At 42.4% G+C, this 13,362-nt stretch overlaps 1 protein-coding gene across 2 annotated transcripts in view; it reads left to right on the top strand.

Moving 5' to 3' along the window:
* The window catches only part of LOC106565835 (chemokine-like protein TAFA-1), a 232,631-nt gene that overhangs the window by 192,755 nt on the left and 26,514 nt on the right, over positions 1 to 13,362 (top strand). For both annotated transcript variants that reach the window (XM_045691776.1, XM_014133405.2), the window contains exon 3: positions 10,559 to 10,699. In XM_045691776.1, the coding sequence (XP_045547732.1) occupies positions 10,559 to 10,699 (141 nt within the window). The remainder of the gene's footprint in view (positions 1 to 10,558; positions 10,700 to 13,362) is intronic.

Here is a 13,362-nt window from a genome sequence, read left to right on the forward strand (position 1 = left end):
TCTAGTATTATTCTGACATTTCACATTCCTAAAATAAAGTGGTGATCCTAACTGACCTAGGACAGGGAATGTTTACTAGGATTAAATGTCAGGAATTGTTAAAAACTGAGTTTAAATGTATTTGGCTAAGATGTATGTAAACTTCCGACTTCAACTGTAGTTGCCGTGAAGTGTGTTTTCAGAAGCTTGCTATTCGTTTCTAATACACATAAAAGTTAGAATTGACATAGAAGCTATTATGGACATCAACAACCCCTAGCACCTATTGGATCTTGAGAATAACGTTTTGCAGCCAACTCACTCCTGGACATGGAGCATTTTACACCCGAGCATTACAGACCATTTCTTAATCAGGTTTGTCACAGTGCTCCCTCTGGACCGGGGTAATTTCATGGTGCTGAACTGGTATTGATAGAGTGTGGGTAAATGAGGCACGCAGCAGTTGTTAACTTTAATAACCATAAAGATGTGGGCATCTGAGTAATATGGCCCTGGTGTGGTACTCCATACAGGTGATTAAGAACCGACCTGGGCTGAGGCCATGCAGACACACCTCCCACCTCCCATTCACTTCAATAGAATGACTAGTTAGAGATATCATAACTGTCAGTTTACCAGTAGTACTGTGTTTTAGTATTTTGTTTTTAGAACTTATCACATACTAACACATACTAGTACTGTGGGGCATGGAATGCACCAGGAAGAGGGTACCAATTATTTAAAGGTATTGTTTCAGTTGAAGATACACACATACACATTCTCTTTCCAGCAACTGGTTACCAGGATGATAGATGTGAGTCAGAGTGTGTCTCTGCGATGATGCTTAAAGTTCAGTGGGTGTGTAGATAGCTTAGTAGGTAAGCTGTACTAGTTGAGTAAAAAACACAATTGATTCATGTGACTAGGTCAGTGGTTTCTCTCTACCCGTCTGTCTGTCTGAGCTCTGAGCAGGAGCACGGTCGAGTTCCCCTCTCTCAGCTCACAGTCAGCATCAGCCTGTTAGCTGCAGGCACTGCTAGCTGGATGTACTTTGCTGTGCTCCACAGTGTCCACTTGTTTATCTGGGCTGGAGATGGTTCACTGATAAACGACCAGGGGTAAACTCACCTACATGTGACCAGCAAAGGTATGCCGATGGTCAAACTCAACAGTCTTCAATCTAAATTCAGCATAGATGATTTAACATTAAATGAACTTAGTCGACACTGTACACAATACATACATTTTCTGGGCTTCCTCTGAGATCTTGAAAACAACCAAGTTGGCTGCACAGCAAATTAGCCAGTGTTGATTTTTCAGTGTAACATTTCTGGTGTTGATTAAGGAGTTACATTCACTCTGTAAGAGTGAAATTAACACTCAGTGGTATAAAATAACCCCAAGTGTTATTGTTTTACACTTTGGAGAGTTAAAGAGTCCCATCAAAACCACACCCATCATTATCATATTTCCCAGCATGCTATAATGCAAGTATATTTTTTAGGATTGTTTTTAATATTTGTGGCTTCGCATGTACATTGATTGATTAATGAATCTTATGCAACACAAAGATGAATAACATATATTTTTCTAAACTAATACAATCAGTTAGTTAGATGTATTGCACCCGTTAATGAAATGGTTGTTCCAGTTTAAATCATTTAGGTAAACTTTTTTATAATAACTCTGACAGTCATTCTTAATGCAGGTTGCGGGTGAATAAAAATTCCAATTGTTGGTTATCCTAACTTTGGTTGGATTCCAATAGGAATTACACATCACTTTTCAAGCCAGCATAATGTCACTTGCAGGCATGATGCAGCCTGTAAACCAGGAGTTTCCTAACACCATTCTTAGGGTAAAACTAGGCTATCAAAGTAAGGCCCTATGCTATACAGTGCCTTCAGAACGTATTCACACCCCTTGACGTTTCCCACACTTTGTTGTGTTACAGCCTGAATAAAAAAAAATATTACATTGAGAGTTTGTGTCACTGACCTACACATGTCAAAGTGAAATTATGTTTTTTTAAATTTATAAAAAATGAAAAGCTGAACTGTCTTGAGTCAATAAGTATTCAAACCCTTTGTTATGGCACACAAGCCTAAATAAGAGTAAAAATGTGCTTAACAAGTCACATAATAAGTTGCGTGGACGTACTCTTTGTGGAATAATAGTGTGTAACATGTTTTTTGAATGACTACCTCATCTCTGTACCCAACACGCACAGACAATTGTAAGGTCCTTCAATCGAGCAGTGAATTTCAAACACAGATTCAACCACAATGACCAGGGAGGCTTTCCAATGCCTCACAAAGAAGGGCACCTATTGGTAGATGGGTAAAAAAAAAGCAGACATTGAATATCCCTTTGAGCATGGTGAAGATATGAATTACACTTTGGATGGTGTATCAATACACCCAGTCACTACAAAGAAACAGACGTCCTTCCTAACTCACTTGTCAGAGAGGAAGGAAAACGCTCAGAGATTTTACCATGAGGCCAATGGTGACTTTAAAACATTTCCAAAGTTGAATGGCTGTGATAGAAGAAAGCTGAGGATGGATCAACAACATTGTAGTTACTCCACAATACGAACCTAAATAACAGAGTAAAAAGAAGAAAGCCTGTACAGAAAAAAAATATTCCAAAACATGCATCCTGTTAAGGCAATAAAGTAAAACAGCAACACAATTGGCAAATAAATGTACTTTATGTCCTGAATACAAAGTGGTATGTTTGGGGAAAATCCAACACAAAATATCACTGAGTACCACTCTTCATATTTTCAAGCATGGTGGTGACTGCATCATTTTATGGGTATGATTGTCATCAGCAAGGACAAGGGAGTTTTTTAGGATAAAAAGAAACAGAATAGAGCTAAGCACAGGCAAAATCCCAGAGTTAAACCTGGTTCAGTCTGCTTTCCAACAGACACTGTGTAACGGTCGTCGTAAGGAGTGGACCAACATGCAGCGGGTAAAGTGCTCCTCTTCTTATTTATTGAAGGAAAAACACTTAAACAAAACAAAACAAAACGACAAAAACAGTCCAATAAGGTGCACAGACTATACTGGAAACAACCACCCACAAACACAAGTGAAAAACGAACACACTTAAAAATGGCCTCCAATTAGACACAACGACAACCAGCTGCCTCTAATTGGAGGTCATTGAAAAACACAACATAGAAATAGAAAACTACAATAAACATAGAAATAGAAAATATAGAACATAAATCAAAAACCCCGAAACACACAAAACAAACACCCCCTGCCACGCCCTGACCAAACTACAATAACAAATAACCCCTTTTACTGGTCAGGACGTGACACACTGGGAGACAAATTCACCTTTCAGCAGGAAAATAACCTAAATCACAATGCCAAATATACAGTGGAGTTTCTTACCAAGACATTGTGGAATGTTCCTAACTGGCCTAGTTAAAGTTTTTACTTAAATCGTTTTGAAAATCTATGGCAAGACTTGAAAATGGCTGTCTAGCAATGATCCAACTTGACAGAGCTTGAAGAATGTAAAAAATAATAATGTGCAAATATTGTACAATCCAGGTGTGCAAAGCTCTTAGGGACATACCCAGAAATACTCACAGCTATAATCACTGCCAAAGGTGATTCGAACATGTATTGACTCAGGGGTGTGAACGCCTATGTAAATTAGATATTTCTGTATTTCATTTTCACTCAATTGGCAGACAATTTTTAAAACATGTTTTCACTTTGTTATTATGGGGTGTGTAGATGGGTGTGAATTTTTTTTTAAATCATTTTTGAATTCAACGTGGAATAAGTCAGGGGATGTGAATAATTTCTGAAGGCACTGTATCAATTGTATTGTCACAGAGTTTAATTTGAATTATATCACTCACCTAGGTAATCATTTGATGAAAGCCACAGGCCTCTAAAAGGAACAAATTAAATAATCATGTCTCTGTCACTAACAAATAACAAAGTGTAACAGCGGCAGCACAAAGCAAAGTGAGGCCAGCTTACTCTAAATCAAGTGTTAAATATTACACCGTAGATGTTGCGTATCACTCTACAGTAGAGCTATGCAAACACCACAATCAAGTTAATTTGAACACTTTAAGAGTTGAATGGGGAACACTAAAGTGTTATTTTAACACCAGTTCAGTGGGACACGTATGTTCACTGAAAATAGAGTACATTTAAGTTAAATATACACCATTGATTTTGCTGTGTGCCGTCCAGAGAACTTAGATATATTTAGCGACAATTGGCTTGAACGTGCCTCAGGGTTGCCTTTGTTATCTAACCATGTTGGCTGGCGTCAGCCCTGTGAACACAGTGCTGTAGCAGGGCCGTCTCTGTCTGGCTAGGGATCAAGTCCTAGCGGATGATTCACTCACAGGGCTCGGGGCGCTCTGGTGTTGATTTGGATTATTTTGAGTGTGAACCTGGGTGTCAAGCCAAGATGTAGCCTATTCCTTATGCTTTTACAGAAATATGCCCTCTCTCCCAAACACGTGCACTTACACACACACACACACACACACACACACACACACACACACACACTCCCTCCTTTTGTTCCTTCACACATTCCTTTTCTTCACCGGGAGGTGTGAGTCAGAGAGTGTTAGTGGCAGCGAGGTGGTATGAACCTTGACAACCTAGGCAGCACACTTCCCTGGGAGATGACTTAGTCATGGTGTGTGTGAACCCGCAAGCTACTGGGGCCGAGGCGGGGGCACCAAAGGCTACCATCAAAATACAGAGCCGGCTCATATCAACCCCATTGGGGGGATTCCATCAATCCACACGCAGAAGCCCTGCTGCCTGTTTAAACTTGCATTGCCTGGATGGACGTGGGGTCTTTGGTCTGAAAAACTCCAAAGCCTCCAGTGCTAGTCATGGGACTGTGTAATTTCACACAGTTCTGACTCAGAGGGTGCATTTGAGCAGATGAAATATGGAGAGCATTAATTGAAGTCAGAGGGAACGACACGAAAACAGTTTTTCTGGCGAGGCTAGATTTAATCTCATTTGGAGTCCATATGATGTTGCTTTGTAGCGCATTTAAACATTATCTTAAGTAATCAGGGGAAGGTTCCTGGAGTTCCTCCTTGATGTTTAAGTAATGAGCTAAATCCCTGTGCCTGGCTGATAATGACGAGGAGCACCATTAAAGATACATGCACAGGGACAGCTGGGCCTCATCCACTTTGATGCCTCTGCCTCCTCAACGAGTCATTAATATCTCCAATTTTCTTTCTTAATTTCTGATGCTAGCTGATTGCCAGTCCACCCGGTAAAGACCCAGCTAACTGATGCTAAAGACAGACTCGGCCAAACAGAATAGGACTGTTTTGATGTCAGACTTATTTGTTAGCAATCAAAGCACTTCACAATGAATGTACTGCACCTACAGTATGTGTGCCATTCAAGCGTAAATACATTGTCTGAAAAGAAGGGTCTGTTCCATAATGCATGGCCTTACTCCACCATATTTCAGTGTGACTGAAAACAATCCACTTCAATGCTGTAGATAATGGAACACTGGTGGTACTTTAATAGATATGTTTTTAACAGAAAACAGATTAAGAAAATATTGTTTTAAGGTTCATAGTCGATAAGCTCTAAGGGTGATGGGATGAAAAACTCAATTTGATTTTCCACCTTCAAACAAACTGCAAATGAACACAGCTCCCACTTAGTTCCATAAATGAAAGGCACAAATGATGTTTAGTTCTTTATTTGGGGTGTTTTCCCCTTATCTACTTAAAATCATTATAACCACACTCCTGAGATTGAGTCTTTCTGCCCATTTTAACTCAACTTTGTGCTGCCAGTTAGTGATTAAAACCCCACACAGAGAAGAGGTAGAATGAAGGAAGCCAAAACAAAAGGCCCCCTGAAACATGAAAGAAAATGGAAAGAACACATCTTCTCTTGAGTGCATTGTGATTAAGATGTTGTGGGTTGAGAGGTCGTCACTGAGTGATTTAGACTGAACTTCTCAATTTGTGGAGTTTGTTGTTTCAGCAATACATACCGGCTTAATGGCCTCTCTTGGAGTGAGAGTGAGAGTGAGAGAGGCCTACTCTGCATAGATTAGAGGCAGTTATCTCTGTACTGACATAGACACAAACACTGCTATTGTCTCGTTGTCGGAACTGGACAGATTTAGTGAGAGGGGAGTGAGTAGCCGGAAACCTCCCTGTCTAAAACACAAGGCTCCTTTACTCTCTTGCAAATGTTCCCTTTGCCTGATGTTGTCATTGGAGAGCCATACTGGAGTGTATGTGTGGGAGTGCACAATATACAGTACATGAGCGCAAAGACTTTCCAATCCTACCGTACTATAGCTTTCAAACTTGTTTCTTTGTGCTTTTAAATGGTGAGGGGTTAATTCATTATTGTGAATAATGGCTCTGACCTGTAAGCTTCCATTTCTCATCTCTTCTATCTCTTCATATTGAAGCGCTCTCTCATTAGTTGGGTTTTAATTGGCCGTTGGGCTAAGATGAAAACAATGAAGCATCGATTTCCTTAAACATAATCACTTAATCGCGTTGTCTAATGACTGAAGTCACTGTGGGCTCCGAGGAGAAAAATGACCAATCGATGCTCTCGTCGATGCCCTTCACCTCATCCACCCTAAGGGTAGAGAGCAGAACCACCTACTCCATTTTACCTGTTTGGATTAACCCTTTTAGCTGGTGTGACAGCCTGTAAACGGTCCATCCATCAAACACACACACACAGGTACACTGAGTGTATAAAACATTAAGAACACCTCTTAATATTGAGTTGCACCCCCTTTTGTTCTCAGAACAGCCTCAATTCATCAGAGTATGGACTCTACAAGGTGTCGAAAGCGTTCCACAGGGATGCTGGCCCATGTTTACGCCAATAATTCTCACAGTTGTGTCAAGTTGTCTGGATGTCCTTTGGGTGGTGGACCATTCTTGATACACACGGGAAATTGTTGAGCGTGAAAAACCCAGCAGTGTTGTAGTTCTTGACACAAACCGGTGTGCCTGGCACCTACTACCATCCTCGTTCACTTAAATATTTTGCCTTGCCCATTCACCCTCTGAATGGCATACATACACAATCCATGTCTCAATTGTCTCAAGGCTTAAAAATCCTTCTTTAACCTGTCACCTCCCCTTCATCTACATGATTCAAGTGAATTTAAAGCTGAAATATATAACTTTTTGGGCGACCCGACCAAATTCACATAGAAAAGTGTGTTATAAGTCTGTCATTCTCATTGAAAGCAAGTCTATGAAGCAGTATATCAGTTCTACTGTATGTGCAATATTTTTATGCTTCACGTTATTTCATCTTTTACTTTCGTTTTTTGTACACCAGCTTCGAACAGCTGAAAATACAATATTTTTCATTATGGAAAAGATATTTCACAGCGGTTTAGATAGAACAATGATTCTCTACACTATCCTTGCTTGTTTTGTCACATAAACTAAAATTAGGTTAACTATTAGAATTTTAGCAACAAAGAAATGTCGTAGCAATTTCTGCATAGTGCACCTTTAACAAGTGACATCAATAAGGGATCATAGCTTTCACCTGGATTCACCTGGTCAGTCTATGTCATGGAAAGAGCAGGTGTTCTTCATGTTTTGTCTACTCAGTGTATATGTACAGTTCTCCTTGTTTACATTCACATACACAGTGAGACAAATACGCACACACACACATAGGCCAGGTGCACACACAGGCATGCATGTACACACAAACAGGGTAATAGACAAGTATTTGCCCCGTGCTGACATTGTCCAAATTAGCTTAGGTTTATGTGGACAGCATAATGTACTATCCAAGTGGCCATTTGTCCTCTTAGTATCTCTCTCCTCTGGCCCCATGGTGTCAGAGCAGTCCCATTGTACGGCTCTCATCCTCTGTCTGCACAGATGGTACTGAGTAAACTGCTCTAATGTCCACCTGGCTGATGGCTGGACAAAGAGCTGCTTACCTGACCCCAGGGTCTGGAACTAAATAACACACAAATACACACACACACACACACACACACACACACACACACACACACACACACACACACACACACACACACACACACACACACACACACACACACACACACACACACACACACGCAAGCATGCATGCAGATAAACTCATACACACAACCACACAAACACACAAGTGCTATGTTTTGATCAAGTATCCCATATGGGGGTCAGATAAAGAGTTTGGAAGATACCATAGTCTTTGAATATCCTTTGAAATGCTGTTCATACATGGTCATCAGAGGGCTTTATATTTGTTATGGACAGCTGATTCCTCATGGCATGCATTTTCAGCTTTAAGGAGTCTGATGGAATCATTGTGGTTTTAGACCAACCGATAAAAGGCCAGGGGGTTAGATAGATATTCTCTAGGTAGACATGACTTGAAAGTGGACATTTTGTGAGTTCTGCATCTACCACAGACTTGAAAGCATGTCTCCAGGCAGGAAACTACCAGTAAAATATTCAACTAGTCCAGCATATAGTGGGTTTTGCGGTTTAAATATAGCGCACTCAAGGGATTACTTCCTCACTTCTATGGTTTGTGTTCTGCCTCATGGCCCGATATATCAACACCTAAGCTTGTGGAGAGTGACATTAATACTGCAGGACAGCGGCGGCCAACATGACTGCAAATGTTCTCCTTTTAATCCCAGTCCCCACTGCCTGTGGTCTGGGCATGGCAGCCCTTGATGAACATGTGAGCAGGAAAGTGTTACCAAACCTGTCCATCCCAGTGAGAGCTCAGCTCAGATCTTTTTTTCAGAATCCAGCCACTTCAGACATTTACAGAGCCTGCCTTCAATAAAAAAATATAATTTTACCACCATGTTTAAAATGCAACGCCACCATAAAGAAAAACACACTGCTACAACAGAGGAAGTGTTGTTTGGCTCCTGTTTACCACTACTCTTTCTCCAATTATCCTTCTCTCCTCTCCTCTGTGTCCTCGGATGAGCTCCAGTTTAACAGTTGGACGGTGGTGTCTGTGGCGATGGCTGTCGCAGGAAGATAAAGAGTTTTTCCCGGGGCATGAGGAGAGGGCCACACGGTGATTTAGGGCCCCTCTCCTGCGTCTCCTCTGGCTGCATTAGCCAGCCACTTTATAATTGTGTGAAAGGGGCACTCCCAGTGTCTCTGTCATTACTCACCGACCCGGTCACGGCTCTGTCAGGCCCCTGCCCTCTCCCTCTGTCTCCATCCCCCTATCCCTCTGCCGTCCTCTCTCTCTCTTTAGACAAGGAGGGACGTCCCTAGACCCCATCAGCCCCTCACTCCCCAGGGCGATCCCTATTGTTACTTGGACCCACCAGTGGCATTGGCGGGTTTCTCCTCTTCTCTCTCTGAATTTTTCTGACACTGTCTTTTGTCAGAACAAGGTCCATTGTGCTGCAGTTGTTGTGAATGATATCAACCTGCAGGAGAGCCATTGTGAGTGGAGTGAATGGAGGCTGGTTTAGCCCAGTCGGCCTGGTTAAGAACTGATGTGTGTAGTCATAATGAGACTTAGAGGAGCGTAATTGCTCTGTATCCCCAGGCCTTCCCCCCCAGAACCCCAGGAGGATTTCTCACCTACTGGAACATATGAATATCATAAGCATGATCTCAGGGATGCAAAGACAGCCACATTAATGTGAGAGCAGAGCATAATTTCCTCATCATCAGGGAGTGATTTGTATGGAATGAGGAACACTCTGAGAGTCAAATTAGAATCATCTAAATGCCTCTAGGGGCAATTTGCAATGCATGCTGTGGTGAAAAGGATAACATAGTAATTGCATGTTGTGTGCCTTACATTTATAATGATGTGATTTTAATTTCTTTTTTTCAGCATGAGTTTTAACATTTGAATGCAGTATATGATGATATGAACTCATGATTTAAGTTCAGGTGGTTAAAAACAACATAAATGTTTTTAACCTCATCATTTTTGAAGATAATATTTGTAACCATACAGTAGAAGCATATTAAAAGAAGCACAGTGGTCTTATTTAGTTCAATGTATTTTTTTATAGTCCGCTGTAGATAATGTATTAAAAAATGTTATTCACAGCAGGGATTTATTTTATTTCTAGCATACCATTTTCTACCCTCCGCATATACCAATTCATAATCCAACATGAATCCTACTCTTGACGTTCTAGTATACTGTATGCTCCACGGTAATTATCCAATCTGTAACCATGTACGCTGAGAGTCGCGAAGCAAGTTCAGGGAGTGAATACATTTAATAAATAAACCAACATAAACAAAACAAGAAACACGAACAGCGCAGCGACATGAAACAGATACAGAAACAATATCGCCTGGGGAGGGAACCAAAGGGAGTGACATAAATAGGGCAGGTAATCAAGGAGGTGATGGAGTCCAGGTGAGTGACAATAAGCGCTGGTGCGCGTGACAGTGGTGCTAAATGTGCATAATAATCACCAGTCTGGTGACCTAGAGGTCAGAGAGGGAGTATACATGACACAATCAACCTCCTCAGCTCCCCTGTGGTAGGCTAACCAGTCTGTCCCTCTGCCTGTGTGTCCTCAGAAGGAGGTACGTGTGAGGTGATCGCAGCCCACCGGTGCTGTAATAAGAACCGTATCGAGGAGCGCTCCCAGACGGTCAAGTGCTCCTGTCTACCGGGGAAAGTGGCCGGGACGACACGCAACAAACCCTCTTGTGTGGACGGTAAGGACATGTTCATAGTATGTTATTTACTTTCATCAACACATATGTTTAGTTTTACTACATACTGTATGTGATATGTGCTGTATCCATCCTTGGCTTAATAGTCAGATGTTTTATTCTAAAAAGAATTAGCTCACTAAATGTAGTGTAGAGGTACGTTTTTACAGTAGTTTATAACTTTGTAATTATAACATTACTTTTGAGAGAGACATCCACATGCTGAGGTGTTTCAACTCGTTTCTTCCTAATGCGGCTCATTCCTGCATGACTCTCTTCTGTCTTAGTGAAGTCATTTAAGATAATTAAGCACTCTTAGTTGGAGACTAAGTTGAACCTGGGTAAGTGCTGCAAAGGGAGACAATCAATACCTCAGGTGCACTGTTGAGCACCCGGGAATGGCCCATGTTTCACATTGCATGGCTCAAGGCAGCTTAGGTTCATACATGTATAAATGAAAAACACAACTCTGTCAACCCCTGGGCTTACACACCTGAAACGCCTAACTGAGGAAAATAATCAACGCAGTTACAGGGAAATGGAGAGCACAGGCAGTCACAAGCACAGTGAGATAGAACAGAACAGAGAGCCTAGCTCCTTCACGCCTTCAGAACTCATTTATCCTGATGCACTCTTTATTGTTTCACCTCAAACTCCTCAAAGATGAAAGTCATCTAGGCTGGCCTCACAAAGGAACGACACCGAGACGTCTTCATTATGAATGACATTGCAATGACGGGGCGTTCGTCTGCCCTCTTCAATCCCTTGGCTTGCTCCATCTTGATCAGTTCTGGAATATGAATTAGAATTGAGTCTTGAGACACAACTTAGCAATTCCATCCTTAAACCAACTGCATAAATGTTTAAGGCTAAGGACTCTGAACTTGGTTGACTCACCCTACTTAAGAAAGCATGTTCAGTGCATTTAACAAAGGGGAAAACCCTCTGAAAGAAACATTTAAAGAGTTCTAACCTTGAAAACAGCACTGCAGTTCTTCCAGCAGACAGTTTTGTCCCCACACAGACTAGACATCTAGCCAAACAATGTCGTCTCCACTCTACCATGAAAACATGTTTTAACCATGGCCCTCTGGACAATTGTTTGTGTATGTTAACTAAACATGGCCTCCACATAACAAAACATTTGGATTTCTCTTCAACTAACAATACAAGCTTTATTCACGAAGGAATTGTATCTGACATGGTCAGAGATACAATGCAATATGTTAGACTGATTTCTCTATTTACACTGCCTTGATGTGATCAGTTGATAGGATCCAGATAGGAGAGGATGGAGAGGATGGGGAGTGAGGTGGTGGGGAAGGGAGAATGAATAGATAGGAGAGAATGGGGAGTGAGGTGGTGGGGAAGGGAGAATGAATAGATAGGAGAGGATGGGGAGTGAGGTGGTGGGGAAGGGAGAATGAATAGATAGGAGAGGATGGGGAGTGAGGTGGTGGGGAAGGGAGAATGAATAGATAGGAGAGGATGGGGAGTGAGGTGGTGGGGAAGGGAGAATGAATAGATAGGAGAGGATGGGGAGTGAGGTGGTGGGGAAGGGAGAATGAATAGATAGGAGAGGATGGGGAGTGAGGTGGTGGGGAAGGGATAATGAATAGATAGGAGAGGATGTAGAGGATGGGAAGTGAGGTGGTGGGGAAGGGAGAATGAATAGATAGGAGAGAATGTAGAGGATGGGAAGTGAGGTGGTGGGGAAGGGAGAATGAATAGATAGGAGAGAATGTAGAGGATGGGAAGTGAGGTGGTGGGGAAGGGAGAATGAATAGATAGGAGAGAATGTAGAGGATGGGAAGTGAGGTGGTGGGGAAGGGAGAATGAATAGATAGGAGAGAATGTAGAGGATGGGAAGTGAGGTGGTGGGGAAGGGAGAATGAATAGATAGGAGAGAATGTAGAGGATGGGAAGTGAGGTGGTGGGGGAAGGGAGAATGAATAGATAGGAGAGGGGGGATAGGGAGAGGAGGGAGGGAGGGAGGGAGGGAGGGAGGGAGGGAGGGAGGGAGGGAGGGAGGGAGGGAGGGAGGGAGGGAGGGAGGGAGGGAGGGAGGGAGGTGTTCACACTTCATGCCTCTGTGCTCCTGGCTCCTGCAGTGAGGGAAGAATCCCTGTACCTGTTACTGTATTGATTAGCAACCTATTATAAAGAGAGGGGGGATGAAATGGAAATGACAAGTCACTGAGCAGCAATGTTCCAGCAGTGAGCACCACAGAAAGAGAGGGAGGGAAAGATAGATTGAGAGAGAGAAAGAGAGAGAGAGACAGAAAGAGAGAGAGAGACACACAGAGACACAGAGAGAGAGAGAGAGAGACACACACAGAGAGAGAGAGAGAGAGAGACACAGAGCGAGAGAGACACACAGAGACACAGAGAGAGAGACACACACAGAGACACAGAGAGAGAGAGAGAGAGAGAGAGAGAGTTGTCTGTTGTTTGTGTGGTTCTGTGGGCCCCTGTTCAACTCTGTGAGGGTGAGGGTTTATAGACCTGTGTAGTCAGTGTTCTGTGACTATCCCCTCAGCGGTGTGAAGGGGTGCACTAGCCAGGATAAAAAGATTGAACTCATCCCCAGGTCTCCCGTTATTAATGCTTAATCTGTGATGAGAAATGATGCTGCCACCCAGGCTGCCTCATTTCGCCCTCAAGGG

Source organism: Salmo salar, chromosome ssa12, assembly GCF_905237065.1.
Source record: "Salmo salar chromosome ssa12, Ssal_v3.1, whole genome shotgun sequence".
Classification (NCBI taxonomy): domain Eukaryota; kingdom Metazoa; phylum Chordata; class Actinopteri; order Salmoniformes; family Salmonidae; genus Salmo; species Salmo salar.